We start from the raw sequence: 26452 nt of genomic DNA, 5'->3' as shown, positions 1-26452 counted from the left end.
CCAGTTTTTTTTGACATGTGCACACAGCCATGCACCACAGTGCCTGCCATGAGTGACAGCCAGACCAGGCTTCTTCAGCAGTCTCTCACAGCTCCCCTCCTCAGTCACTGTGACAGGGTTCCTTCAGATGTGGCTTTTCCTGTGCTTAAGCCACTCAGGACCTTTGCAGAGGTCAAGAAAGAAGACAAGTCACAAAACTACAACTGAGTTACACACTCCATTACCTGAACTAGGGAGGATTCATCATCAGCATTGACTGGTGACAGCTCATGGATTCAGCAGCAGCCACGGCCTGTGGGTGCAGCGGACCTCGGACACATCTTGCACAGCCAGAGCCAGGCCCAAAGCCCTGTGGGTCTGTGAGGACACGGAGGGGGCAGCGTGGGCTGCAGCAGGCCGGGGGCATTCCCTGTTCTGCTGTGCTCCTGCTCAGTGGGAGCGCATCTGCACCAGCATCTGCCTCGGAGCAGGGTCAGCTGCCACCCCTCGTTCCATAGGGGCCAGGGAACACTGCCAGATGACCGGCCCCGACCAAGTCTTTCCTTCAGCGGAGGCACACTCAGCCATCTGAGGCACTGCGAGGGGAAGGCCGGCCCTGGCACGACTCTCTCTGGGGATCCCCGTGCTGGCACAGGAGGCAGAACCCGTCCCGGCGCCCAGGGCCTCAGCCTCCCACCGACGGTCACCGGCACCTTTGCGGGCGTGGGCCCCGGGCTTATCACACGCGTCCCGCCTGCGCCGCCCCGTCCCGGCACGGGTGAGTCACCGTGGCACTGAAGACGGGACGCTTCGCCACCTCGCCGGGCCCGGACGCCCTTCCGCTGCCGGGTAGCCCCCGAGGCCGGGCCGGGCCCGGCTGCGTGCGGCTCAGCGCGTAGCCGGCGGCGGCCGCGCCCCCGAGCAAGGGGCGGTGCACGGCGCGGCGCGGCTTCTTCAGCCGGCCGAGGCCGGGCCGGCGCTGTGAGATGGCGGCGCGCAGCGGGCTGCGGGTGTTGGGGTTCGCCGCTTTGCTGCTGCTGCTGCTGCCGCCGGTGGCGGTGCCCCACGGCGATGCGGAGCGACGTTGCTTTTGCCAGGTGGGTTCTGCCGGGGGAGCAGGACGGGACGGGACAGGGTGGGCGCAGGGGCTGGGGACCCTACCATGAGAGTGCTTCAGTGGCTCGGCCCTTCTCCGAGTATCGGAGGTGGCTAGAGGAAAGGGCTGGGAGGGTACCGTTTTCCTTGTCTTCTTAGCTGTGTTCTCTTGCAGCCTGCAGCCTGAAGGGTAGAGTTTTAGCTCACTTCTTCCGTAGCTACCCAGGTGTCTCTGCTCGGATGTTTTAGGGATGTGTATTACTACAGGGAGCTGCCTCCTCCCCCTTCCTAAAGATCTTCCTTGCTTTTCCTCTCAGTTCTGCAGACCAGGAATGAGTGTGGCTGCAGCAGCCACCTTGTACCCTACCCAACCCAGGAGTGAGCTGGGCTACTCCTACCCTGCCATGGCTGGGGGTGAGCTTGTTGATTTGTCAGGGATGTTACCCGGTGTGCTTGGTGCATCTTCTGTTGATGTACAGGAATAAGAGAACTGAGGACAATCAACCAAGAGATGAAGCCAAGCAGCTGGACTGGGGAGATCGATCACTGGGCAGACTGATGTTGCAAATGTGCTTGTGCAAAGTTAAGGAGTGAAGGTGGTGCAGTGTACTTGGTGCTTTATTTCTGTTGCCTTTTTTTTTTATTTAAAAGGAAGCTATTGTAAAGCCCCTTCTTGCTATATTCAAATTGTAGTGCTTAAATGTGTGTTGGAAATTGGGAGAGAAGAAAGAAAACAAACAGAAGCGTGCACTTGCCTTTGCCTTCTGGGTGACTCTTGATGCTTCGGTTTCATGTGGAGGTGGAAAATACAAGCCATGCTGATAAAAAATTGAAAATCATGCAGTTTGATTCTGTATCTCAGAATAACAGATTGGTGGAGTTTGGAAGGGACCATGTAGTGCTAAAGCACCATCACCCATAACAGGTTGCCCAGGATCACAATGTCTGGGTGGGTGTGGAATCTCTTCAGAGAAAGAGACTCCACAACCTCTCTGGGCAGCCTTTCCCAGGGCTCCTGCATCCTTACAGCAAAGAATTTTTTCCCCCTCTCTTGTTCAGATAGAACCTCCAAGGTTCCAGGTTGTGCATGTTACTCAGTGTCCTATCTCTGGGTGCTATCGGCAAGAGTCTGACCCCATCCACATGCCCTTCCACACTTTAGCTATGATCAGCTTTGAGAACATTCCCTCCATCTACTCTCTTCTAGGATAAACCGTCCCAGGTCTCTTAGTCTTTCAATATCTCCATATGGTTTTTGCTTGTACGCTTTCTGCTTAGTAGTGAGGTTTGTCTACAAAGGATTGCAGTCTGGGTTGGGTGTTTGCTATGGGATAAGGAGCCCTATACCTGAAATAATCCAGCATCCTGGCACTGTAATGGCTCACAGGCATTTTACCTTGGGTAGGAGGAACCTGTCTTGTGCTTTGTACACTGCTGTCTTCTTGCGGCAATGCACATCTTGTTTATGGAATAGCTTATACTTTGATTTAGTTTTCAACACAAGTGCTCAGGTTCAAGATTTTTCCAGACTTTGTTGCCTCTGGGAAAGTATACTGTGTAGGGCAGCAGTTCTCAGCTTTAGTAACCACTCAACCTCTCAAAGACACACTTGTGGGCTGCCTCATCTCCTTGTAAAATAGAATCTGCCCATCATCTTGTGCAGAACTGACCTGGTGGGTTTGATTTACTCCTAAACTGAATGCAAGGTAAGCCTTGGTGTGTCTTACCTTCTGTTGCTTATATACTTGAATGCCTGGGTATAGCTTTTGGCTTCCACCCATGAACCATATCATTCTGTCTCATGAATTTGTCAGATGAAGAAACCTTGAGGTAAGGTGAATGCAAGAGCTTTGGCTTGTCCATCAGCCTGTGATGGGGTAGCTGACAACTGCTCTAGCAATACTTATGATGCTAACTGAAGCAGGCTGTAATTCTGGTGTTGTGCTCTTGTCTGTCTGTACCATGGAGAGCAATCTTTCACCTGCTTCTTTGGCAGTTATTTTAACTCTTCATTTACTTAAGAAGGTTACTAACCAGTCCTGAATCTTCTAGTAGAAGCAGCAGGGGGGCTGGACTCGATCTTCACAGGTCCCTTGCAGCCCCTACCATGCTGTGATTTTGTTACTAAAACCACTGAAGTTTCACAGCCTGTTTCTCCTTCCCAATCTCTCTCCTGAGCCCCAAATAACATTTTGGTATTGGAGTTCTCTCCAGCTTTGCAGACAGCTCTTTTCCCCACCCAGATATTCCTGTTTGCATTCATGCTTTAGTCAGCTATGAACCAATTCTCCATATTCCTTGTAATTATTACTCACCTGCTGTTTACAGGCTGATGTAGCTGCATTAAGGATGTGCTGCAGGTGCTGGGCAGACTGGGATTTTTGGCTAGGTTTCCAGTCTGGCAGCAGGCTGCCTTCCTTCAGGGGTGTTTCTGTGGCCAGTATGCCATCATTAGTGCCACTGTCCAGGCACTGAGAGTTACCTCCTTGTTACCTAAACAGACTTTCAAGCCACTCTTACATTCTTGATGAATTGATGTTCACCCAACAGCCTTCAGGGCAGGAATTCATGCCTAGCACAGTTCCTGATCTCTCTGGGGTGGCTGGAGAGGTAGCTTCCAAGTGTGGAGCAGCTGCAGGGCCATCTTTGCTGGAGGATGCTTGGAGGTGCCACCTGACAGCTTGTCAGTCTTAGCAAGTTTGCTGATGATACAAAACTGGGAAGAGCGGCTGATATGAGCAGACTTTGCTGGCATTCAGTGAGACCTGGACAGGCTGGGGAGCTGGGCAGAACTTCAACAAGGGCAAGTGTAGAGTCCTGCACCTGGGGAGGAATAATCCCCTGCATCAGTACAGAATAAGGGGCTAACCTGCTGGAAAGCAGCTCTGTGGAGAAGGACCTGGGAGTGCTGGTGGACAACAAGGTCACCATGAGCCAGCCATGTATCCTTGTGATTCAGAAGGCAAATGGCATCCTGGGGATGCATGAAGGAGAGAGGCCACCAGGTTGAGGGAGGATCTTCTTGCCCTCTACTGTGCCCTAGTGGGGCCACATCTGGGTCCAGTTCTGAGCTTCCCAGTTCAAGAGACACAGGGAATGACCGGAGAGAGTCCAGTAGAAGCTGCAAAGATGATTATGAGGGGCCTGGAGCATCTCTGTGAGGAGGAAAGGCAAGAGACCTGCAGCTGTTTAGCCTGGAGAAGAGCAGCCTCAGAAGGGATCTGATGAATGCTGATCAATAGCTAAAGGGGGTAGGGGCAAGAGGATTGGGCCAGACTTTTCAGTGGTGCTCAGTGACAGGACAAGGGGCAACATGCACAAAATGGAACCCAGAAGGTTCTGTCTGAACATGAGGAGAAACTTTTTTGGTGTGAGGGTGCTGGAGCCCTGGAGCAGGCTGCCCAGAGAGGTTGTGAAGTCCCCTTCTATGGAGGGATTCTAAACCTACCTGGACATAGTGATCCTGGGCAGGCTGCTGTGGGTGACCCTGCATTATCAGGAGGGTTGGACTGGATGGTCTCCAGAGTTCTGTATCAACCCTCACCAGTCTGTGATTCTGTGGCTTAACCTCTTCTTGAGGCTTCCATGTGAGCTTTAGTTCTGTGTTCACTCTGTAAGCCCCAGTGCTAGGGCAGCAGGAAAAGCATCTGCTTGCTGTCAGCCTGGGCTGATGTGGCTTGTCTGCAAGAGCAGGCAGCTACCACTGAAGGTGATGCAGACCAAAAGTGACTCCTCAGCCGCTGTAGTGTTCCCTTCCCTGTGCCATTTTGTAACTGCAGGTGGGAGATGCAGAAGGGAAGTTTGCCTTCTCTCCTGCCCAACTCTATGTTAGCTGGTGGTGTGTGGATCTGGGATGGAGCCCGTAGCCACAAGCCCACTGCTTAAGGGACATTTCATGACACTGAGGGAAGCAGAAAGAGGTAGAGAGAGACAGATCAGCAGTGCCAGGGAGAGCAGGCTGGCAGGAGTGTGGGATGGAGGTAAAGGAAGATGAAGCAAGGGCCAAATCCAAGGAGTATGTTGAGTCCACGTGCAGTGGTGGTGTTCCAACCTATGTCATGTGCACGAGGCGGGTATATTGGTGTTGAGGGATTGAGAGTGGCTCTTATGGAAGCTCAGCCAAACACCTTCCTGAGTGTTTACTCAGCATTTGGAGCCTCTTGTGTGGCGTCTGTCCCAGCAGCTCCATTGCATCCCTTCTCACCGGGCAAACCCAGCCCTGCCCCTCAGTGTCTCACACCCCAGCTGGGTGGGTGGGTGTGGAGCAAAACCCATTGCTGCTGCTCCTCTTGGTGGTTCACTGGTGCCAGCAAGCACATGGCACATGTTTGAGACTGGGTCAATTTGTGCTTCATCTTAAACTACTGTTCTGATTATTACAGGTTGAAGATGGAGATAAATGTTTTAGGGAGGTGGCAGGGGGAAAGCGTTTTGAGGCACCACCCATTGCAGGACAAGGTTGACACATGCTGTAGCTCAGCCACTCTGACAGCAGGAGCTGAAGTTCCAAAGGAGTGGGAAGAAACAAAGTGGGCTGGAAGAAACAGGTTTTGGGGTAGCAGGTGGTCATAGAACAAGAGGGAGCTTCTAAGAGGAAGACCATGCCCTTCTAAGTGGTCTGGTACTGCTCATTGCCCTGTGTCACTGCTGTTTGGTGGTGGCATCACTGGGGCTTTCATCCTGGTCTCTTGGTGCTGTCTTCTCTGCTCCTTTGCTTGTTAGCTTTGGTAGGTTGGGCACATACAGGTGGTGTCACCAGGCTGAGCTTTCTCTTTTTCACCCTAATTGATTCTATGATTCTTTCTCAGCAGCCTGGTGGCTGGGAGGCAGAGAAGGTCAGCAGGTCAATGATACCTCACTGGCCATGTTGTGGCCAGGGACATTGCCCATTTCTGCACAATCTTACTGAAATCCTTGGAGGAAGAAGGTTTTCCCTTTTGAGCGGAGCTTGAGTTTTCTTCAGTGTCTTCCCTTTACCCCTACAGCCCTCACAGGCATGTTCTTGGTGGCAAAAATGGTGTGCCCTTATTCAGTTGAGGAGTGGCCAAGTGCTCTGATGTCACCTCTGGTCCAGCATGATTTCCCCTTAGTGAATCCATGCTGTCTACTCCTAATAGATTCCTTCCCTCTGTCTGGAGTGGCAGGAAGAACCTGCAGGTACCTTTATGGTGCCCTATGCCTGATCCAAGCTATTTCCCCCCCTACTCCTTCCCCATTTCATGTGATGTTGTGCTCCATTTCAGACTTCCCTCTCAGAAGGAGGGCAGGGAGCTTCCTCTCCACAGCAATAATTACCATGAATTTATTGAAGCTGATGTGTAGCTCTTGCTGAGTGATCTGAGGACACCGCGGAAATGCGTCAAGGCAGGTGGCTCATGCTTCTCATGTGCCCCTCTCTTCTCTCTGGGGTTATTCCTCCTCAGGTACAGTTGCCTTTGAACTTCATGAGGTTCCCCTCCAGCCTGCCCAGGTCTCACTGAAGGGCAGCACAGCCTGATGGTGCCAGCCACATGTGTGTTCTTCTGTAATTGTGAAGGCTGGAGGAGCACACAATCACACAGAATATGCCTGGTTGAAAGAGACCTGCAAGATCATCCAGTCCAGCTTTTGACCCAGCACTGAAGAGTCAACACTAAGCCATGTTCCTCTAGCGTGAGATGTCCCTGCCCATGGCAGGGGGGTTGGAACTAGATGATCCTTGAGGTCCCTTCCAACCCTAACAATTTTATGATTCTATGTGCTGGGTCCACATGCAGCTTGAACAGCCCCAGGGATGGTGACTCCACCACTGCCCTGGGCAGACCATTCCCATGAGAACCCTTTCAGAGAAGAGGTATTTCCTAACATCCAGCCTAAACCTCCCCTGGCACAGCTTGAAACCATTTCCTCTAGTCCTGTGGCTTGTCATCAAAGAGGCTGATGCCCTCCTCTCTCCAGCCTTGCTTCAGAAACTTGTCGAGTTGCTTTGGATTAAGGGAGGCTGCTTCTTCAGGCTTACAGGATTTTACTCCTTTCTTGGGTCTGGCTGCTGTGATGGTGGCTTTGGTCACCTGTTGCCTTTTCTGACTTGCCTCTATTTGTTGCCCCACAGCTTTTTACAGCCCTTAGGCTGGTTGAGTGCTTTAAAAGTAAGAAAAGAAGGAGCACCTTAAATACAACCCACCACCGTCTTGTGTGTTCACCATCTCTGCTCGGTCGTGGTCTGCCCATGGACCTTCTGTGCCACCACTGTCACTCTTCACAGAAACTGCCCATGCTAAGGGAACTGGGCTTGTTTAGTGTGGAGGATGGAGACAAGTGGGGGTTGGTTTCTTCTCCCTAGTATCAGGTGATAGAATAAGAGGAAATGGCCTCAAGTTGCACCAGGAGAGGTTTAGGTTGGACATTAGGAACAATGTCTTTCCTGGAAGAGTGGTCAGGCGTTGGAACAGGCTGCCCAGGGAGGTGGTGGAGTCACCATCCCTGGAGGTGTTCAAGAAATGAGTGGCCATGGCACTCTGGGACATGGTTTAGTGGCCGTGGTGGTGTTGTCTTGACAGTTGGACTTGGTGATCTTAGAGGTCTTTTCCAACTGAAACAATTCTCCAGTTCTGTGATTCTGTGCCAGTGTTTTCTGGCTTCCCTTGCTTGTCTCTGCTTCCAGCTTGTTTTATGCACAGAGAGGGCAGAGAATGAACCTAACCCCCTAGAGCAGCAGCATAGGGCACATTTGGTGGCTGTCTGCCACCAGGATTTCGTAGGCAGCTTGTCATGTGTGGGATTGCTACATCCACATCCAGGGAAATTCCCTGGTGCTCTGTCAAGAGCAGATGAGTTGTAAGCCTTGATTTTGGCTGGGGTGAGTTCCCCAAGAACTCACCAGGAAGTGTAGGGGGGGATAAAACTACTTCTGTGTTGTGCAACTTTGTCACCCATGCTGTAACCTATGTCTCAGAAAGCTGGAGCTGAATCCATGCTGCTTTATTTTGGTGGTGACTGGGGGGGGTGGGACTTTTTTTTGTGGTGTTTGTGGGATTTATTTTTGTGGTGGTGGTGGTGGTTTTTTGTTTTGTTCAGGGCTTGCACACAGCTTGCTGACTTGTTCAGGATGATGCAAGAAGGATTGGCTTTTTCTACATCAGATTTGCATCAGATGTTTTCTTGCCAATGGCTGTCTGAAGTGAGGAGAGAAAGGCTTGCAGTTGTGGGTTTGCTGGAGAGGGCACTGAAACAGGCTAAGAAGATGCTGAGGGGACTGGAACATCCTTCTTATGAGGAAAGACAGAGAATTGAGTCTGGAGAGGAGAAGACTGGGGGGAGGGGGGCATCTCATAAATGCTTATAAATACTTAAAGGGTGGGTGTCAGGAGGATGGGACCATTTTTTTCAGTGGTGCCCAGTGACAGGACAAGTGATAACAGGCACAGACTTGAACATAAGTTCCATCTAAACATGAGGAGGAACTTCTTTAGTTTAAGAGTGATGGAGTACTGGAATAGTCTACCCAGAGAGGTGGTGGAGTCTCCATTACTGGAGTCCATCTGGACGTGTTCCAGTGTGACTTTCTCCAGGTGACCCTGCTTTGGCAGGGGGTTGGACTGGATGGTCTCCAGAGGTCCGTTCCAACCCATACCATTCTGTGATGAAATCAAACAAATGGCCTCAGCATAGCTGATTTAACAACAAGGACTTTCTCAGAGCGCTGTAATCCTTGGTGACATTTTTGTTGCCTAATTGGTCCCTTTGTCTGTGTTGCCTAACTGGTCCTTTATGCAAACACCAGTTCTCACCTCCATGTCATCTTCCAGGAGTGACATATGGGAGCTTGTCTCAGATGGGATCCTGAGCTGACTGGCAGCGTGTAAGTGTCCAATGTTCCAGCAGCCCATATCCAGTGTCTTGCTGGATTTGACCCTGACAGAAACATCAGTCATCTGTTTAACTGTCTGATGTGTCGACAAAAGGGCTCTGTGGTTTTGTGTATGCACAGTCTCTTCAAATCTCTCGTCTCTGGTGAGACCCTGCCTGCTGTCTGGGGCCAGCTCTGGAGCCCTTAGCTCATGGACCTGCTGAAGCAGGGCCAGAGGAGGTCACAGCAGTGGCTTGAACACCTCTGCTCTGAGGCCAGGCTGAGAAAGTTGGGGTTGTTCAGACTGAAGAAGAGACGGCTCTGGGAAGACCTTTTGGTGGCCTTTCAATGTTTAAAGGGGCTGATCAGATAGCTGGGGACAGCCTTTTTACCAGTGCCTCTGGTGACAGGACATGGGGTGATGGTTTGAACTGAAAGAGGGAGATCTGGACTAGAAAGGTGAAGTTTTTTACACTGAGGGTGGTGAGACCCTGTCCCAGGTTGCTCAGAGAGGTGGTAGATTCCTCATCCCTGGAACCATCCTAGGTCAGGTTGTCTGGGGCTCTGCACAACCTCATCTAGTTGCAGATGTTCCTGGTCATTGTAAGGAGGTTGGGCTAGATGATCTTTAAAAGTCTCTTCCAACCAAAACTATTCTGTGACTTGCTGGTAAAAAAAATAATGGAGTTTGTTGTCTGAAGTGTTTAAAAGTCCAGGGTAAGTCATTAACATTCATTGTTTGGGTTTGTTTATCCCACAGGTTACTGGTCACTTAGATGACTGCACATGTGATGTAGAAACCATTGATGCATTCAACAACTACAAACTTTTTCCTAGGCTGAATGAACTCCTGGAAAGTGACTACTTTAGATACTACAAGGTAATTTTCTCATCCAAGAACCATGTTACTGCATCCATTCTGTCTGCTGCTGCTTAATTTCTGACAAATCAGTAAGTGGGGCTCTTCTGTTGTCAGGAGACTCTCAATGTGCTAAAACACACTTCTAAAACAAATGGCATAGCTTTAAAGATAGAGACTGGAAAACTTCCAGTGGGAAGGGACCTACAGTGAGCATCCAGACTGATCACCTTAGGGCTGACCAAAAGTTAAAGCTTGTCATTAAGAGCATTGTCCAAATGCCTCTTAAACACTGTCAGGCACTGGCCACCTCTCCAGGAAGCCTGTTCCAGTGTTTGACTGCATCTCTTGGTAAAGAAATACTCAATTTCCTATTATTTTCTTAGACTTTTTTCTCTCTTGAGGACTTAGGCAACAGACCAATGAAATGACTGATTTGATTGAGCTGGGACTCAAAAATGTTGATGACATTTTGGGATGTACATTGCATAATGGAAGTACGCATAATGTTTCCCCATCAGCAGGGAAAACCTGGTTTAGGTAGCAGACATCTGGGGAGTTGATGGGTGTTGCTGCCAGGCTGTCATCATTGGGTGGATTCTGCTCCCTTTCAGTGAGGCTGTGTGTCTGTGGCTAGATGTTTGAGTGTGGTTGGGTTATGGGACAGTGCTGTAATCCTTGGTGTTAAACAGCACCAAGACCTGCTCATCACTTGTTTCCACTTAGATGTTGACCATTGCTCTGAGTGTGATCATCAGGCCAATTCCTTATCCACCAAGTGGTCTACCCATCAAATTGCTGTATTTCCAATTTAGAAATCTCATGTGAGTGACAAGTAGAGTGTGATCAACCTGAAGATTAATAACATCATTTATTTCTACTCCAGGTTTTGTGATCTGAAGCCTTGCAACCAAGGCACTGAAGATGTGTGTGGCAAACTGTGGGGCTGAAGTTTGTCTTTGTTGCCTGGAGAAAATGTCTAACAGGATGATGTGTTGTTTGCAGGTAAACCTAAAGAAGCCATGCCCTTTTTGGAGTGACAGCAGTCACTGTGGAATAAGAGACTGTGCTGTACAACCCTGCCCTTCTGTAAGTACCAAATCCATTTCTTTGCCTTTGTTCTCTGTTTGGCTTTTGGACATCAAGAAGCAGCAGCAGATAAATGCCTGGGTCATCTTGTTACTGTAGCTGTGGAAGAAATTTGCCTCTGATAGAGCTTTCCTAGGTGCAGTAACACTAGTGTCTGTGAGAGAGGCCAAAATGATGGATTTGAGTACTGTGTCCAGTTCTGGGCCCCTCAGTTTAAGAAGGACATCGAGACACTTGAACGTGTCCAGAGAAGGGCAACAAGGCTGGGGAGAGGCCTTGAGCACAGCCCTGTGAGGAGAGGCTGAGGGAGCTGGGATTGTTTAGCCTGGAGAAGAGAAGGATCAGAGGTGACCTCATTGCCCTCTACAACTACCTGAAAGGTGGCTGTAGACAGGAGGGCGTTGGTCTCTTCTCCCAGGCAACCAGCACCAGAACAAGGGGACACAGTCTCAAGCTGTGCCAGGGGAGGTTTAGACTCGAGGTGAGGAAAAAGTTCTTCACTGAGCGAGTCATTCGTCCTTGGAATGGGCTGCCCAGGGAGGTGGTGGAGTCGCCGTCCCTGGAGGTGTTCAAGGGGAGATTGAACGTGGCACTTGGTGCCATGGTCTAGTTGTGAGGTCTGTTGGAACAGGTTGGACTTGATGATCCTTGGGGTCTCTTCCAACCTTAGTTACTGTGATACTGTGTGATACTGTGAAGTGGTCAAAACTTGTCCTGCATCCTTATCCGGAGCCTGGTGCTCAAGTTCACCATGGACCAGCAATGCCCTAGCCTTGGGAGAGTTAGGTAATGGCTGGGCTTGATGCTAAAGGTCTTTTCCAACCAAAACAATTCTGTGGCACCTTGAAACAATAAGGTGTCTATGAGAAATGTGATTTGTCATCTCAGCAGCTACCCTGCACCTCAAACAGGTGTCCTTTGCTTTCTTAGTCTTTAAAAAGCACCTGTTAGGAACCCCAGAAATGGAATTGTTATTTCTTTTTAATACTTTTGTCCCTCAAATGAGCTCTCAATTTTTATTTAAATACTTTTTTTTCCCCCCCTTAAAGTGATGGTTTTGGTAATAAGTATTACCAGTGTGATGGAATACCATTACAATTAGTAGAAGGTTTAAGAGCTGTGTCACTTCTGGCTTTAATTATTTTTATTTGGGTCCCTTTTATTCTGAAAGCATCAAAACCAGTGCTTATTCATGGATTGATTTTTCTTTTCCTGTGCTGCCAGCCATTGTAATGCCTAGTGGCTTTCTTGACTTCCTACTGATGGAGGAAATGGATTGCTTGTGGATGATACAAAGCTGGAAGGAGTGGTTGCCAGTCAGTGAGACCTGGCCAGGCTGGAGAGTTGGGCAGAGAGGAACCTTATGAAGTTTGACAAGGACAAGTGTAGGGCCCTCCACCTGGGGAGGAATAACTCCCTGCAGCAGCACAGGTGAGGGGTGACCTGCTGGAAAGCAGCTCTGTGGAGAAGGGCCTGGAGTGCTGGTGGACAAGAAGTTCACCATGAGCCAGCAAGGTACCATTGTGGACAAGAAAGCCAATGCTTTCCTAGGGCTCAAGAATACTGTGGCCAGCATGTCTAGGGAGGTTTTCCCTCTCTCTACTATGCCTTAATGGAGTTGCAGCTGGAGTCCTGGGTCTATTTCTGGGCTCCCCAGTTCAAGAGAGACATGAAACTACTGGAGAGAATCTAGTGAAGGCTGCAAAGATGCTGAGGGGCCTGGAGTATCACTGTGAGGAGGAAAGGCTGAGAGAGCTGGGGATGTTTAGCCTGGAGAAGGGTATCCTCAGAGAGGATCTTCTTAATGCTCAGCAAGAGCTAAAGTGTGTGTGGGGTGGTGGTGGAAAGAGGATGGGGCCAGACTCTTGTCAGTGATTGCCCAGTGACAAGGCAAGGAGCAATGGGCACAGTGAAACCCAGGAGGATCTATCTGAACAGAAAATTTGGTATGAGGGTGTTGGAGCCCTGGAGCAGGCTGCCCAGAGGGATTGTGGAGTCTCTGGAGAGGTTCCAAATCCACTTGAACATTGTGATCCTGGGCAGGCCGCTGTGGGTGACTCTGGTTTAGCAGAGGCGTTTGCCTGGATGATCTCCAGACCCCACTGTGCTGTGATTCTGTGAAGTTGAGGAGAATGTGTGTAATCTGCTGGTGTTGTGCTAGGCTGGCAAGCCTGACATTAGGTGATGGAGTGGTAGAAGTATTGTCTTTGAATGACATGTGTCAGGGGCTGGGAGATGCAGTGTCTTAGGAGGCACCTGAGCTCCTGCCAGGAGCACCAGCATCACTGGGAGACAGGATGGCAGATATCAGCTGACCAGGGGCAACTCCATCTCCTCTAAGGTTTAAATTGGCTTCACCAACTTCACACTTGTGTAAGCAAAACAGAACGTGATGCAGCAGCTGGGGAAGGCTGCTGAGCTTGTGAGAAGAGGAGTCTTGCAAAAAGGCAAAGCACCAAGAGCATTGCTTAACCTTGGTGTGTGAAGGAGCCAGAAATCGAATGTGTTGTAAGCTGAGCTGAGTGCTTTGATTGCCTCCAGCTTACAATCATAGAATTGTTTTAGTTGCAAAAGACCATTCTCTAACTCTGCCGAGTCTGCTGCTAAGCCATGTCCCTCAGCACCACATCTCTGCATCTTTGAAACACCTCCAGGGACAGGGATTCAACCACCTCCCTGGGGAGCCTGTTCCAGGGTTTGAGAACCCTGTCAGTAAAAAAAGCTGCTTCTAATGTCCAACTGAAACCTTCCCTTGCACAACATGAAGCCATTTCCTCTCATCCTGTCACTTGTGCTTTGGTAGAAGAGACCAACACCCACCTCACTACAACCTCTTTCCTTTTTCAACTTCTACAAACTCCTAATCTCTTAAAGATCAGTAGCACATGCTCTGCTTTGCTTTTCAGGAGGAAGTTCCTGATGGAATCAGATCTGGAAGTTACAAGGTAGGTGTGTCCATCTGCACAAAATGACACAATGTGGAGGACCACGTTTGTGTCACTGCAGCCAGTGAAGGCTGCCTTAGTCAGATGGGCAGTATCCTTTGGGATGCACTTTGTGGCTGCATTTTTGCCCTCTTCAAGTGTTTGATTTGGAGCCTTGAAGGCAGCTATCCTGAGGTCAGGTCTTCCACTCCACTCCACTAACCCAGAGCTTCTTCAAGAGCAGGTCTCATCAGGCACAAAATAGATGTTAGGAAGAAGTTCTTCACAGAAAGAGTGATTGGCCTTTGGAATGGGCTGCCCAGGGAGGTGGTGGAATCACCATCACTGGAGGTGTTTAGGAAGAGACTGGATGGGCTGCTTGGTGTCATGGTTTAGTTGATTAGATGGTGTTGGATGATAGGTTGGACTCTTCCAACTGGTTAATTCTATTCTAAAATGCCCCTGTGGCAGTGCCAGGGGCTGCTGGGAGTCCCTGCAACAGTCACCATGATTGCATAAGCCTCTGGCTATCTAGGCATCCTGTGGAAATACAGGATGGGATGAATCATAGAAGTGTTCCTGGTGCTGAACTGTTTAGTGAGTTTAAAAACTGCTTTCTAATCCTCCTCCCTCCCCACCCCTTTGCTTTTCAACCCAGTATTCAGAAGAAGCCAACAACCTTGCTGAAGAATGTGAAGAGGCCAAGAGACTTGGAGCTGTTGATGGCTCTTTGAGGTTGGACTTCTTTTTCCACAATCCTTACTTCCACTGAAGGCAAACTACTATCAGTGCTCTTTCTGATAGGCTTTTCCCACTCTTTTCAGCAAGGAAACCCAGGAGGCAGTGCTGCAGTGGACACAGCATGATGACTCTTCAGACAGCTTCTGCGAAGCTGATGGTATGGAGACCTCTTAGATCTGACAAGTCTTGCCATGGGATTTTAAGCTCCTCTGGAGAACTTTCAAGCCAAGGTGTAATATTTTAGCAGGCCTGGAGGATATAGAGTATTTCTTCTTTTCCACACCCCTGACCCTTAGTACTTTCTCCTTAGGAAGAAAGACCTTGGAGTCCTAGTGGATAGCAAGTTGTCCATGGGACAGCAATATGCCCTGGTGGCCAAGAGGGCCAATGGCATCCTGGGGTGCATCAAGAAAAGTGTGTCCAGCAGGCCTAGAGAGGTTCTCCTTCCCATCTGCTCTGCCCTGGTGAGACCACACATGGAACACTGTGTCCAGTATTGGGCTCCCCAGTTCAGAAGAGACAGGGATCTGTTGGAGTGAGTCCAATGGAGAGCTATGAGGATGATTAAGGGACTTAAACATCTCTCCTGTGGAGGAAGACTAAGAGACCTGGGGCTGTTTAGTCTTGAAGACAAGGCTGAGAGAGAGTCTTAATGTCTACAAAGACCTGAGGGGTGTGTGTCAAGAAGGTGGTGCCAGTCTCTTTTCAGTGGTGCCCAGGAATAGGACAAGGAACAACAGGTACAAGCTAGAATGCAACATTTCAACGTGAGGAGAAATTTCTTTACTGTGAGGGTGACAGAGCCCTGGAGCAGACTGCCCACAGAGGCTGTGTTGTTTCCCTCATTGGAGACTTTCAAAACCCACCTGGATGGTGGCCTGCCCTAGGTAATCCTGCTTTGGCAGGGGCATTGGACTCAATGATCTCTGGAGGTCCTTTCCAACCTCTAACATGCTAGGTTTCTATGATTGTGCTTTGAAAATAATATGATGCAAATATCTGACAAAGTTTTGCTGCTGGTCAAGGTCTTGCCATGATCAGCAAGTGAGTAGCTTGGCTGGAGCATGCTCAGGGTTTGCTTTGCCATCAGTGGCCTCATGTTCTGATAGCTCTGAAGGCCAGAGATCTTGACCCTGCTGTGGGTTGATGTGTATCAAATAATATGCCCCTGGCTCTCTGGGCAGGGATGAGCTGGTCTCTGTGCTGGGAAGATCATTCTGAATGTAGAAGGGTGGCTGGGTCAGCCTTGGAAGATGTCATTCTTTGTTCAGATATTTTGATCACTGACCCAGCACTGTGCTTCACAGACATCTATTCCCCTGACGCTGAGTATGTGGATCTGCTCCTGAATCCTGAGCGCTACACTGGCTACAAAGGACCTGATGCCTGGAAGATCTGGAACAGTATTTATGAAGAAAACTGCTTCAAGTAGGTGCTTTAGGAGATATATACCACACCCTGCACGTGCTGGGTTTTGCAGAGAGGCTGCATGGGCTTAACTGTTCCATGAGTCCCTACACAAGAAAGGGCTGGGAGACGTGGGGCTGTTTAGCCTGGAGAAGAGCAGCCTGAGAGGGGATCTTCTCAGTGCTCGGCAAGAGGTAAAGGGTGCACGGGGCAAGAGGATGTGGCCAGACTCTTTCCAGTGGTGCCCAGTGACAAGACAAGGGGCAACAGGAACAAACTGGAACCCAAGCAGTTCCATTGAACATGAGGAGAGACGCCTTTGGTGTGAAGGTGCTGGAGCACTGGAGCAGGCTACCCAGAGAGGTTGAGTCTGCTTCTCTGGAGAGATTCCAAAGCCACCTGGACATTGTGATCCTGGGCAAGCTGTTGTGGGTACCCCTGCTTTATCAGGGGGGTTGGGCTAGATGACCTCTAGAGGTGCCTTCCACCACCCACCAGTCTGGGATTCTGTGATCCTCCTGGGTTTGCTGCAGTATTTGTGCAGTACAGGCTGTGCAGGAGAGGACAACCCATGTGGCTGCCTCATGAGCTCTCTTGGCTGTCTTTTGGACCACAGCTTATCATGCTGCAGGCTTCCAGTACAGCCTGGCAGGTGCTGTGCATGTCTCATGTGCATGGTCCTAGCACACAGTCCTGTCCTCCCTTGGCCATAGCAGGGAGCTCTCTCCCCATTCCATGTACCAGTTTGAGCTCCCTGGGGCTCCCTCTAGGCATTTCCTCCCTGTTTGTGCTGGTGTATCATGTTACACCAGGCTGTGGGATAATGTCCAACAGCTCCTCTGTAAACATTTGTGTTTTCCTAGCTATTTTCTAAAGAAAGATGAAAAGAAGAGAGCCATGTTTTGCTCTGGCACTTTCCTGTCTGAGCAAGGCTTAAAACACATAAGGAGATCCAAGAGTTACTTCACCTGTTTCATAGAAACACAGAATATGAGATTGAAAGCACCTCAAGGATCACCTGGCCCAACCTCTCTTGGGAAAAACGTGATCTTTACAAGATGGCCCAGCACTCTGCCCAGTGAATCTTAAGTTTCCAGTGCTGGGAACTCCACCGCTTCCCTGGGTAGATCATCACAACAGCTGATTGTCCTTGTTGTGGGCAGTTTCCCTCTTGTGTCCCACTGGAATCACCCCAGGAGTAACTTGTACGCATCGCCCTTCATCTGTTCCATGGGACTCCTTGTAAAAGGGAGTCTCCATCTTCTTTGTAACTACCTTTTGACTGCAGAGAAGTAACTACTTCTGCTGTGCTTCTGCACAGAAGGGACACAGTCACTTATCTCCATATTATTTTTATTTCCCTCTTAGGCCTCAGAATGTAAAAAGACCTTTGGCATCTGGTAGAGGTGAGTCATTTATTCATCTCACTGAATGCTTTAGTAGTCTACTGATCCTGCTCCAGGAAGAGCAAATTCTCTAAGCTAATTTGGCTGAATGAGAAATATGTTGTAGCTCTTGATCAAGAGTAGAATTTTATGGAAGGGCACCTGGAAGAGTGGCTTTCTAGCATTCCTCACTGGGAAAGGAAGTCTGATCCTTCACTCTTGGAAGCCTTGTGAGCTTTGGTGGGACTGGGAGCCTGATTTCTGCACTTGGCAATGCCAAACCATCTGTGGTGGACTGAAATGAGAACCTAGCTGGAAACCACCCAGTAAGAGAAACTGTGTCCCAGAGGTGAAGGCCAGACAGCGTACATGACAGTAGGGAAGGATTTCAGAAGCATCATAGCTCCTTGCCCAAGGCTGCTGAGAACCCATGTCTCCTGATGCCTCCTCCTGCCCAGACATCTAGAATCAATCTTGCTCCCTGTTGGTTTGACCTGACCACTGCTCCAGCAGTACCCTCTGGGGTGATTGTGGGATTTTCCCTAAGCCATGTAGGTCCTTTCTTTCCCCCCTGTAGGCCCTTGTGCAAAGGGGTGGCACTTCAGGAGCAGCACTGGTGAAGGAAATTGACAATGTCCTTCAAAATATCTGTCCTTCCCTACATCACCTCTTGCCCTGTTTAGGGCAAGATCAGAATGAAATACCACAGGTATGTTGAAGGGAGAGTGGAGGACTGTTGAGGTGAGGAAGTAAGAGGACATGACAGCAGAGGGTCTCACCTGAAACCTGCCAGAGTTGCTGCAAGTGTCTAACAAACTGCAGGAAGCAGGGATGGGATCTTTCAGTATCCTGTCAGGGGCCTTTCAGGAGATCTGTCAGCAGTAGACATTTTTGTCCCTTGTTTTCTGGTCTCTGATCCAGACACATGGTGCTTTTATTTCCCCTGCAAATACTGATCTCTCCTGTGCTGGTCAGGTTATTCAGGAGCTTTGCTCATCTGATGTGCCCACTGCTGCAGTTTGAGATGATACTCTTTGTTCAGAACACTTCTAAACCTCCCTGGAGAAGCTCATTCTCTTGTCAGAGCAGACAAACAGAGATCTTAATGCTTGTGCTTTGGAGTTTAATTTTGGTCACATGTAACTTTTATCTCCTCTTTTCTCTCCCTCCACCACCCCGGGCTCTTTTTTCCCCCGTCAGGAGATGATGGAGGTGAGTGGCACTTTGTTTGGTTTTACTGATAACAGACATGTGGTGCCATTATCATGCTGTCACGAGCTGTACCAGTAGATAATGCACCTGGCCAGCAAAGTCAGAAGTTGTCTGGAAATTCTGCTGTGCTGAGGACTCTGTGAGAGATCTCCTTGAGCTCCCTGTCCCTGAGGCCAGCCCATCCTTGTGTGAAGGCCTTAGAAAGCACCAGCAGTTAGGAGTGAAGGCCCATTTGAAGATCAAATCAGCAGAGTGTCCTAAGCCTTCAGGACCTGTGTTTTTTCAGTGCTTGTTTTTGCTGAGCTTTGAGGAAACTTAGCCCTTTTTGGGCAGGAACATTGAGGAGACTTAGTCCCAACACCCTCTGAGAGCTAGTAGGAGCTGGGTGCCCTGCTAGGCTCAGGCCTGGGAAAGGCTGTGCCCTGAAGCTCATCATCCTCTGGGCCTATGCATGTCCTATGTCTCTTTTTTATCTCCAAATCACTTTGTTCTCCAGATACCTTTCAAGCATGTAGGTGGAAAGTGGGACTTGATCTTAAAGGTCTCTTCCAACCAAAGCAATTCTATGGTTGTCTGTAGCAGGAGTAGTGTGAAACACTGTTTTGTGTGATTGTACCTGCTTAGCTGCACTGTTTTATCTTGTATTTTATACAACTGCCTGTCTCCCATCCTGTCCAGAAATAAAAGGGCCTCACAGTTGTTGTTTTGCCCTGTGTTCTGCCAATCTGCAGTACTTCTGCCCCACACCAGCCCTCAGTGAGATGGTGGGAAAGACCACATGGTATGTTTAGCTGCTGCCATGCTGTCTTGTAGAATCATCAGTCAGAAGGGTGGGGGAGAAACTATTTTCCTGCTCTTCTAACATTCTTCTCCCTGCTTCTACAAACTGAAGTAGGCAGAGTTCCTCTGGGGGCTGGCCTTGGAGGTGGTTTCAGGACTCAGGCTTGGGCAGTGCCCTCAAAGTGACATGCTTGTTTTCCTTGTTTTTTTCCAGGGCATGCATTTTACAAGTGGCTGAAAGGTAATCCATCTTCTGAACCTAGTTCCTCTTCCTGGAATGAAGATGAAATGGGGAGGGTGGGAGTTACTTGCCACACACAGGTGGGATTAGCTCTGACAGCAAGGACAAGAAAATTCAACCTTGCTTTCAGTGTCTTAAAGTGTTTGTTTATTTTCAGGTGTCTGTGTAGAGAAACGAGCTTTCTACAGACTCATTTCTGGTCTCCATGCCAGCATCAACATCCATCTGAGTGCCAGGTACCTTTTGCAAGGTAAATGCTGCTTTGTCTTGCATCAGACCTAAAGTGACACGTCTGTGGCTCTGCTAAATGCTAGCAGGAGCCCATTCTGGCAGGGTTCAGGCCTCCTTTTGTGCTCTCTTCTTACTTCCCTCAGCACAGAGGTTGTCTAACAGAGTCAGGAGTGCAGTTACCATATCCTTAGGTCTGAACATGGCTGGACTGTGCGCTCACCCAACACTTCCAGCCCAGCTCCAGCCTCCTTTCATGAGCTGTAGAGTGTGAAGAGGTCTCCTCTCAGCCTCCTTTTCTCCAGATTGAACCACCCTGGTACATCTACCTGACCCTCCTCACTTGCCAGCAGATGTGAAGTTATCACCAGCTGACATCAAACTGCTCTGAGAAAGTTTTTCATCAGTTTATTCTCTTCAGAAATGCTTTAAAACAGGCACTCTGTTTGCAGCTTTTGCCTGTAAGCCAGGGTGATGTTTTAACCCAGCTGACAAAACCCTGCAGGAACTGTGCATTTGTTTGGCTGGGAGTTTGGTTAAGAACATTTCTCTCTTGGCTCTTGAACTATTTGTGGTCGGTGAGGGGGCTGTGACTACTGTAAAGCTTGGCTTGAGTTCTATCTCACTGTTTAGCTTGGTCTGGTGGGAGGAGGTGAACCAGGTCTGCATCCTCCTGCCTCATATCTTTGTTTCTTTTGCTTTCTCAGATACATGGTCAGAGAAGAAATGGGGCCCCAATGTTACAGAGTTCCAGCAGAGATTTGATGAAGTCATCACCAGAGGGGAAGGTCCCAGAAGACTGAAGAACCTGTACTTTCTGTACCTGATAGAGCTGAGGGCCCTCTCCAAAGTGCTGCCCTTCTTTGAGCGCCCGGGATTCCAGCTCTACACAGGGAATCAAAGTCACGATGAGGAAATGAAGAACCAGTTGCTGGAAATCCTCCATCTGGCCAAGTAATTAGATTTGGTACCTGGGGAGAGTGGCTCTGTCCATCCTGGCATCTCTGAGCACATTTAACCTTTTGCACCTAGAAAGCTAGGTCCTGAGTTTGCCTGTCTAGTGGGACAGTGTGATGTGTGCAGTTTCCAGCCACTCTGCCCCAAGCATTTGTGGGGTTCTTGTGACCACGTGCTGGCCCCAGCACTTGGCCTTGAACATCTGCATCTCCATTCAAACTGCACACCACAGCAGTTAACCCCAGGGTTTAACAGTCCAGGCTGTTAGGCAGAGTTTGGAGTAAGGACTGGAAAATGCCAGAACCAGATGGTGAGATGCAAGCTAAAAGGGAAGGCATCCAGAGATGCAAGAAGCAATCAGCTTGCATTTAAAATGCATCGTGAAACGTCCAGTGTCCAACACCTATCAGTTTAATCCCCACACCTAACCAGAGGCTTCAGCCACACAACCAGCCTGTGGAGATAAAATTCTTCTTCTCTTTCAGGTCTTTCCCACTGCACTTCGATGAGAACTCCTTCTTTGCAGGGAATCCAAAGGAAGCTGCAAAACTCAAGGTAACTGGCCAGCCCTACCCTTTGGAGTACCAGAAGGAGTTACTGGGTTGGGTATTTCCAATTCATTTTGCTTTCTGAATGGTTTGGATGCTTGTGGGTAGTGTGGGGTGGGGAGCCCACTTCAGGAGGCATTTCCCTCAGTCTTGCTGAATTTAGCCTGGAGTCACAGAATCATAGACTCACAGAATGGTTTGAGGGGGAAGGGACATTTAAAGGTCTAGTCCAACCCCCCTGCAGTTAGCAGGGACATCTGCAACTAGAGCAGCTTGCTCAGAGCCTAAATCAACCTGACGTGGAATGGTTTGGGATCCTGGTGGGGATGGGGATCTACCACCTCTCTGGGCAACCTGGGGCAGGGTCTCAACACCCTTGTCAAAATTTTTCTCCCTTCTCTTCCATCTGAATCTCCTTCTTTTAGTTTAAACCCTCACCCCTTGTCCTGTCATAACAGGCCCTGCTTAAATGCTTTCTGTTTGTCCCTTTTAAGCCCTGAAAGGCCACCAGAAGGTCTCCTTGGAGCCTACTGTTCTCCAGGCTGAACAACCCCAACTCTCTCAGCCTGGCTTCACAGCAGAGGGCTTCCAGCCATCCCATCATTTTTGTCCAGGATTAACAGATGGAAGGAATCCTAATTAGTGCATAACCATGACCAACCTGAATGCCTTTTTTGTCTTCCCCCCTCACCCCCCAAGGAGGAGTTCAGGCTGCACTTCAAGAATATTTCTAAGATTATGGATTGTGTTGGCTGCTTCAAATGTCGCCTGTGGGGGAAGCTGCAGGTAAGCTTTGTCAGGAGCTGGGGATGTGTCTGTAAGCACCTCATCTGATGGGGTCTCTGCATCCATACTAAGTTCTTAGCTAAGCTGGTCAGCTCCCAGATTTGGGGCTGTTTGGATCATCTCCTCATCCAGTCAGCAGGAAGCAGGGTGCTGATTCCTGCTTGCAGGGCTTGGCAATAACTGCTTCTTGTCTCTACACCTGAAAACTGAGTTACCCTGCTAGAGTCACTGCCTGGGAGAGGAGACATGGGGCACAGATCCTCCAGCAAGGGAGGCAGAGGCTGCTGTGGGGGTTTGGTGAGGTCTGCACTGGACTTTACACAATGGACATAGCAACACTAAATAAAGCATAGAATCATAGAATTGCTTGGGTTGGAAAAGACCTCTAAGATCAAGTCCAACCATTGACCTAACACCACCATGGCCACTAAACCATGTCCCAGAGTCCCATGTCCACATGTTTCTTGAACACCTCCAGGGATAGTGACTCCACCACCTCCCTGGGCAGCCTGTTCAAAAGCCTGACCATGCTTTCAGGAAAGAAATCTGACCCTCCCCTGGTGCAACTTCAGGCCATTTTCTCTTGTTCTGTCACCTGATACTAGGGAGAAGAGACTGACCCCCATCTCACTCCAGCCACCTTTCAGGGAGTTGTAGAGAGCAATGAGGTCTCCCCTCAGCCTCCTCTTCTCCAGACTGTAGTACCCCAGTTCTCAGAGCATCCAGGTTCTGTTATGCTTCCCAGTCTGAGTCGTGCCAAGTGAGATCCAAGTCTTGCTATGTTGAGAGGATGTCAAGAGGAATCCTTGCAAAGATGGAGGATGGAAGTCAAGTTAATTTTGTGAATCTCTGGGTGTCTCCCTGCTGTTAACTGCTCTTGTTTGTTGTGCACAGACACAGGGCCTGGGAACAGTACTGAAGATCCTCTTCTCTGAAAACCTGATAGAGAAGATACCCGAGAGTGGCCCTTCCCATGGATTCCAGCTGAGCAGACAAGAAATTGTGGCCTTATTTAATGCTTTTGGAAGGTCAGTTTGTGATTTTTTTCTCCTCTGCTTTCACATGAGCTGCTGTGGTACATCCCATTTCAGCTTAAACAGTCGGTTCTTGTCAGCAGCCTGGGTGTGAACTCCTGCTCCAGTCACGTTGCCTCATAAAGAGGCTTTCAGATGTTAGATGGTGTTAATGTCACGTGCAACAGCTGGAACCATGTAGAACAACTTCATACTCAGCATTTCCATGAGATATTGAAGGAAGTGTTCCTGTGAAGATACAGGGCATCTCCTGGGGTTTAGGATAATGAGCCACTCTGACCACATAGTCTCCAGACAAGGTTCTGGTTCTGCGCTCACTTCAGAGCTGAGAGGGCTCACCTGCTTGCCCTGCATGTGCTTTGTAACAGCACACAAAATGAACTGCTCCATAACCTTTCAATGAGTTTCATTGCCCTGCTCTGCACCCCCAAGGATGGTGGCTCTACCACTTTCCTGGACAGTCTGTTCATGGCTTAGTAACCCTTTCTGTGAAGAGTTTTTTCCTGATGTTCAACCTAAACTTCCCCTGATACAACCTGAGGCCATTTGCCCTTGTCCTGTCACTTCCTACTAAGGAGACTGACCCAGATGTGGTTCCAGCCTCCTTTCAGGAAGTTGTAGAGAGCAATGTGGTTTCCTTTTCTCCAGGTTAAACAACCCCAGTTCCCTCAGCTGCTCTTCACAGATCCATTCTCTTGACCCTTCACCAGCTTCATTGCCCTTCTCTGGACCCACTCCAGCACCTCAATATCCTTCTTGGAGTGATGGGCCCAAAACTGAACCCAGTGCTCAGTGTGGCCTTCCCAGTACAGGGACTCAAACACTTCCCTGCTAGCCACACTATTGCTGATCCAGACCAGGATGCTGAAGGCCTTCTTGGCCACCTGGGCACACATTGGCTCATCTGCAGGCAGCTGTCATCCAGCACCTCCAGGTCCTTTTCCACTGGGCATTTTCCAGCCACTGAACCCCAAGCCTGGAGTGTTCGTGGGGTTGTTATGACCCAAGTGCAGGTTTTAATTTGAACCTCCATCTTCTGCTTGTTGTTCACAAGTCATGTGGGTTGCTCAGAACCTCCTCACAATAGAGCTTTGTCCTGGTTGGGAAGGACAGAGCCCTCCTTGATAAGCTCTACTATCCTCAGAGTGCCATCAGGCATCCTCGCTGATGCTCCAGGGGTACAAAAAATGAGGTGGGTAATTCAAAAACCCTCAAGTAGAAACACACTTCTATCACAAGGAGACTCTGCTGTGGTAATATTATGGTCTGTTTCTTGATCTCTAGTTGATAGGTTTGTAACATCCTGTTCCACTCAGCTTCTCACTGCTTGCTTTAAAAAGAGTGAAAAGAAGTAAGAGCCTGATTGTAACCAGAACCTACTTTAGCTGCAAACTGAATTGTCTCTTCCCAAGAGCTCCTTGAAGGCAGTTCCTGTCTCCTGAATTTTAAACAAGGTTCCATGCACACAGAATCAGCATGGTTGGAAAAGACTTGCAAGGTCCTCTAAGTACCTGAAGGGGACCTACAAGAAAGCTGGGGAGGGACTTTTTACAAGGGCTTCTTGTGATAGGATGAGAGGGAATGGATGAAGCTGGAAGAGGGTAGATTTAGATTGGGTACTAGGAGGAAATTCTTTACAGGGAGGGTGGTGAGACACTGGAACAGGTTGCCCAGGGAGGTTGTGGATGCTCCCTCCCTGAAGGTGCTCAAGGCCAGGTTCAATGAGGCCTTGAGCAACCTGGTCTAGTGGAGGGTGCTTCAGCCCATGGCAGGGGGGTCGGAACTAGGTGATCTTTAAAGTCCCTTCCCACGCAAACCAGTTGATGTCGATTCATAGATTCAAGTCCAACCATTATCTAACACATTGCTCTGAGCTTTGCTTTTTTCCTCCTGTATGCAGGATCTCAACAAGTGTAAGAGAATTGGAAAACTTCAGAAATATCTTAAGAAATATGAGATGAAGTCACTGGGGAAAGAGACCTTAGAAGTTCTTCCTGCTTGGCTGTTCTGGACTGAAACTGAGCAAACCCCATCCTTTCATCACACTCCCAACACCACAGGGTGAAGACCACTTGCTGGACCTCCTCTTCCCTGCTGCTCCTTTGTGACCTGCTGATGAGAAATATTTTGTACAAGACAAAGAAGAGGAAATTTTAAAAAAGCTACTTTTTATTTTGTATGAAAAGGGGGACTATATGAAAAGTTTATTTTATATATTGGAGGATCATTCTGAGTAAGGTCTCTAACTCCTGCTGTACTCTGAGGGTGGACTAGACCTATCTCTTTGCCTTCAGAAGCTGGAGCTAGGGCAAGAACCATGCCATTGAATAAAGTGTGGGGAAAACTGTGTCTGCTCCATGATTCCAAGCAGCCCCTCACTTACCCTGTCTCTGGACATCAAATAAACAGTAAGGGGCTTGAGGAATTCCTTTGCAGCAGGGACAAAGGACAGGTTTGTGGGGGGTCAGTGCTGCCAAAGAACACTTCCAGCATCTCCCCAGGTGCTGGCCAGAGCAGCCATGCTGCTTTTTACCCCAAAACAGGCTCAGGGGGCAGGTGCTCCTGTGCAGGAAGATGTTGGGAGTATGTTCCAGCTGAGCTTCTGGAGCTGCTGTTTTCAGTCAGCTCAAGGCCATGTAGATAAAACCTGTGCATAGACAGAAAGAAAGCAGGGAGCTGAGCTTTGCAGCTTCTCCACAGCTCTGTGGAGGGATGGCAGAGGGGCACATGCCTTGAGATCTGTGTGGGCCTGTTGTGACAGGACAAGGGATCATGGTTTAAGTTTAAACTAAAAGAGGGGAATTTCAGACTAGAGAGAAGGGAGAAAGTTCTGATGCTGAGGGTGGTGGGCCCAGGTTCCCCAAAGAGGTGGTAGAGGCCCCATTGCTGGAACCATTCCAGGTGAGGTTGTTTGAAGCTGTGAGGAACCTGTTGTAGATATGCCTACAGGATGGGTGGTGGGGGGTGAACTAGCTGACCTTTAAGGGTCCCTTCCCACCCAAACCATTTTGTGATCTATAAAAAAATCCACTTGCAGGTGCTCTGCACCCAACCACACTGAAGCCCAGGAGGGACTCACAGGGATGCTGCCTGCAGTTACTCTAGAGTCAAGTACCACATACTGGTATCTGACTGGCTAGGACTGAGCTACACTCTGTCCTGCTCAGAAAGCAGCTTCACCAAGTCACCAGACCCAGCAGCCTTCACTTTGGGTCTGTTTAGCCTGGAGCAGAGCAGCCTGAGAGTGGGGGCTGATCAACAGCTAAAGGGTGGGGGCAAGAGGGTGGTGCCAGACTCTGTGGTGCCCAATGACAGGACAAGGGGCATTGGGCCCAAACTGGAACCCAGAAGGTTTCATC

The 26452-nt window shown here is 49.3% G+C and overlaps 1 protein-coding gene across 1 annotated transcript; it reads left to right on the top strand.

Annotated features, from left to right (window-relative positions):
- Nucleotides 1-748: 748 nt before the first annotated feature.
- ERO1A (endoplasmic reticulum oxidoreductase 1 alpha) lies at nt 749-25246 on the top strand. Its single transcript, XM_009899541.2, has 16 exons — nt 749-1076; nt 9663-9782; nt 10767-10850; nt 13757-13795; nt 14433-14509; nt 14599-14672; nt 15823-15943; nt 17291-17328; nt 18508-18519; nt 19514-19540; nt 19698-19790; nt 20476-20722; nt 21211-21280; nt 21973-22059; nt 22954-23087; nt 24994-25246. The coding sequence occupies exons 1-16, from the start codon at nt 966-968 to the stop codon at nt 25052-25054; spliced, it is 1395 nt and encodes a 464-aa protein (XP_009897843.2). The 5' UTR covers nt 749-965; the 3' UTR covers nt 25055-25246.
- Nucleotides 25247-26452: the final 1206 nt, after the last annotated feature.

Source organism: Dryobates pubescens, chromosome 5 (genome assembly GCF_014839835.1).
Source record: "Dryobates pubescens isolate bDryPub1 chromosome 5, bDryPub1.pri, whole genome shotgun sequence".
In the NCBI taxonomy this organism is placed as follows: Eukaryota; Metazoa; Chordata; class Aves; order Piciformes; family Picidae; genus Dryobates; species Dryobates pubescens.
Note: the sequence above shows the minus strand (reverse complement) of the source record. Positions and strands in the feature narration are given on the sequence as shown.